This window comes from Tupaia chinensis, unplaced genomic scaffold (genome assembly GCF_000334495.1).
Source record: "Tupaia chinensis unplaced genomic scaffold, TupChi_1.0 Scaffold000063_1, whole genome shotgun sequence".
In the NCBI taxonomy this organism is placed as follows: domain Eukaryota; kingdom Metazoa; phylum Chordata; class Mammalia; order Scandentia; family Tupaiidae; genus Tupaia; species Tupaia belangeri.
Genome location: NW_006159521.1, coordinates 280,821 through 284,673, shown reverse-complemented (window position 1 = coordinate 284,673; position 3,853 = coordinate 280,821). Strand labels below are relative to the sequence as shown.

The 3,853-nt window shown below is 51.6% G+C and overlaps 1 protein-coding gene across 1 annotated transcript in view; it reads right to left on the bottom strand.

Moving 5' to 3' along the window:
• UBAP1L (ubiquitin associated protein 1 like) overlaps positions 1-3,853 on the bottom strand; it is a 25,991-nt gene that overhangs the window by 9,572 nt on the left and 12,566 nt on the right. The window contains exons 3-4 of the mRNA XM_006141720.3: positions 2,958-3,220; positions 74-564 (exon numbers count right to left, since the gene is read on the bottom strand). Coding sequence (XP_006141782.1) covers positions 74-564; positions 2,958-3,077 — 611 coding nt within the window. The 5' untranslated portion in view covers positions 3,078-3,220. The remainder of the gene's footprint in view (positions 1-73; positions 565-2,957; positions 3,221-3,853) is intronic.

The following is a 3,853-nucleotide window of genomic DNA, read 5'->3' as shown; positions in this document are numbered from 1 at the left end:
GGCGCCGGCGGGGGACGGCCGCGGGGGCGACGCTGGGGCGCTGGAGAGCTGGGGCGTGGGGCGCAGGGGTGGCGCGGGACTCTGGGACACGCTCAGCGACCGGTGACCACGGAAGCGGTGCAAGAGGGCACGGGGACAGGAAACCAGCCTGCCCTCGGAGAGCCGCCGCCGCGCCTCGGCCAGCTCAGACCTCATGCCACGCAGCACATCTAGCGAGCCCCGGCGGTGGCTGGGGCCAGGGCTCACAGGGGGGCCAGGCAGCGGGCTGCAGGGCGCTGGCTCTTCTTCGCTGGAGGCGGCGGCTTCTTCCTTGGCCTCCGCCTCCTTTTCCTCCTCCTTTTCTCCTTCTTCCTCCTCCTCTTCCTCTTGGGGCTGCTGCTGGGGTCTGGCGACTGGGTTTTCAGGTGAGGCAGTAACAGGTGCCAGCCACTGTTCCGGGCTGACCAGCAAAAGCCAGGCCGGAGGGGCTGACGCTGTCTCCGGGCCACTGTCCTGGGGCGGGGAGGGTCCCTGGACAACGGCCTCCACCCAGAAGAGTGCCCTCCTCTCCAGGCTGAAGTCATGCTAGGGAGAGAGGGAGACATGGGGGGGGTACCCTTAAACCCTGGCCTCAGGGTATCCTGTTGAGCCAGACTCCATCCAGGTCCACACAGCTCTGGCCTCCATCACTGCCCACCTCCACGCTAAAAGCTAAAAGCTATCCCAGTGGTCATGAGTACTAACAAGAGTTATGAAAGACAAAAGGGAGGGATGTTAATAGAATGAAATGTGAAATCTAGTATCTAACTCCTTTCCCCATTCAGTATGTAATCTCCCATGGGACCAACAGATGGGTAATGGCTACATCACTGGACTCCCATGTAGTCGACCATGGTTCGAGTCCTGGACCCAGTGGCTTAAACTCATGGTAGGCCAGATCCCAAGAGGAGAATGGAGGAGAAGGGATTGCGGCGTGGCCATCCCCCCTGGGGGGTGATTTCTCGCTTTCTGTCTCTCCGTCTCTCTCTGTCTTTCTGGTGAGCACACGCGCCCTATAGTGAAAACCCCTCCAAAAAAAAAAAAATAGTCACCAATAAAACTTGTTCTTAATGGGCCAGTGGGTGGCATGGCACTTAGGGCAACTGGGTACCTCGTGGATGACTGCATGGTTTGAGTGCAAGACCTGGCGGCTTGTGCAGGTGGCACACACTGAGCATGTGTGTGTGCATGCCCCAAATCCCGAGGAGAGTGGAGGAGGAGGGATTGTTGCGTGGCCATCCCCCAGAGGCTGCTTTCTCACTTTCCCTTTTTATCTCTCTCTCCAGCAAGCACACACACCTTGTACATTTAAAATAAAAAGAAACAAAACTAGTTCTTAGCAAAAAAGGCTTTCGCCTGAGCCCAGCAGACTGCGGCTGAGTAGTGGCCTTGGAGGACCATCAGCCATGCAGGCCTCCCTGTCAGTGACAGTGCCTCGGCTGCTCTCTGGGGTGCTGGGAGCCCAGGAAATGTAACCACTGCTCATCTTGGTTGAATTATATTTGCTAGGTTCTAGTGTCATTCCTATCCCCAGATGAAGAAAATGAGGCTCAGAAAACTGAGTTCGTTTGAGGACAGATGGGTGGTGGGCAGCTAAGCTGTATAGAATGCCTTTTCCACTACATATTGAGCCACCTACTAAGCAGACTGAAGCCCATATAAATAATCTACTTTGGAATTTACACACGCAGTAAAAATATTCCTGTTAGGCCAGCGGGTGGTGTGGAGGTTAAGGCGATGGAACCCACATGACTGCATGATTCAAATCCTGGCAGCTTGAAAATCACACTGGGCACATGTGCATGTGTGCCCCAATTCGAAGAGGAGAATAGAGAAGGAATTATGGTGTGGCCATCCCCCATGGGGGATTTCTCACTTTCTTCCTCTCTGTCTCTGTCTCTCTCCTCGGCAAATGCACACACCCTATAGCAAATAGATAAATAAATAAATAAATAAATAAATAAAAATAAAAAGAAGAGAAAACACAAAAATCCACTAAAACACAAAAATCCACTAAAAATATAAACATTTAAAAAAATGTAGTTTTAGGCCAGCAGGTGGCATGGAGGTTAAGGGACTGGATCCGACATGGCCAGCTTTGCAGTCTGAGTCCTGGCCCCACTGGCTTGAAAATCATGCCAGGTGCACGTGCACACATGCCCAAAATCCTAAGAAATGAATGGAGTAGAAGAGATTTGGCGTGGCCGTCCCCCCGGAGGGTGATTTCTCTCTTTATCACTCTCTCTCTCTCTCTCTGGTGAGTGCACGTGGCCTATAACAAAAAATTGTAAAAAGAAAAATAAGGCAGTTTCAATGGCCAAATAAAGAAGAAAACAGCTCAAGGAAGTGGCATGTGGGGTCAGGGAGGTTGCAGGTAGGCAGAGGGACAAACAGATATAGACGCTCAGATATTTAGATTACTGACTCCCCCCCCACACACACACACACACAACCCTAGCTTGGGGAGAGGAGCATACTTTAGCCACTCTAGAGTGACTCCCTGACTGGGAAGGTGGCTGGATACCACATGGCTGATCCTGTGATTTGAGGCAGCTTGAAAGACACACCAGGCGCATGTGTGTGCATTCCCAAAATCCCAAGAGGAGAATGGAGGAGAAGGGATTGTGGCATGGCCATCCCCCCTCGGGGGTGATTTCTTACTTTCCCTCTCACTGTCTCTCTGTCTCTCTGGCAAGTGCACACACCCTATGGCAAAACCCTAAAAACAAAAAAACAAGACCCACTAAACATCCCTTATCACCCAGCCACCAACATTCTCCACAAACATCTTTTGTTCTGTTGGGTTATTTCTAACCTCTCCAGACTATACATGGGAAGGTTTCGTTCTTTAAAGTGAAGGAACAAGGCCCCCTGGGTTGAGCTTCAGATCCCCAGATCCAGGGACAGGGAAACAGGGAGATGGACAGACACACACTCACCATCGAGCCCAGCAGAAGCTCCCTGCAGGCGGGGACACTGAAGTCTGGTGCAGGGAGAGGCTCTATGCCTACCATGAAGCTCTTGGGCACCTTGAAGGGGACACCGTCGAGGGCGTTCATTCTGTCAGGAGTGTGGAGATGACAGAGCACAGCTGAGAGGCTGCTTGGTGGCAGGGAGAGAGTGTAGAGTCCTGCAGGCCAGGCACAGGCCTCCAGTGGCTTCACTGCTCTGCTGTGCAGTCACTGAGCCAAGCCACACACAGCTGGAAAGGAAAAGACGAAGTAGCCGGTGCTGCAGAGGCAGGAAACGACAGAGACTAGAGCACTCCCACCAACAGGAACGGACTAATTCGTGTTCAAGTCATGCCCTGGACCAGCGTTTTCCAAAACGTGTTCCACGGCACTCCTTCTAAGGCAAAGAATTATCATCCTGGGGCAAGCAGGCCGGGTGGAGGCGAAGGAGGCTGGATCCCACATGTCTGACTGCAGTTTGATCTCAGGCCCAGTGGCTTGAAAATCATGCTGGCATGTGCGCATGTATGCCCAAAATCCAAGAGGAGAATGGAGAAGGGACTGTGGCATGGCCATCCCACCTGGGGGAGTGATTTCTCACTCTCTCCCATTGTTCTCTGGTGAGCACACATACCCTAAACCAAAACCAAACAGAAAATCCCCAAAAAACTCGAAAGAGTTGTCACCCAAACATTTAAGAAATAACTTCAAATTACATAAGCTTTTCCAAAGAAGAAAATAAATACTTCCTAATTCATGTTTATTTCAGTATAACCTTGATACCAAATCTGACAAGAAAATTAGGGGCCATCTCTTATTGACAAAAATGCAAACAATCCCCCCCCCCCTTTTTTTTAGTTTTTTTTCATAGGGCATGTGCACTC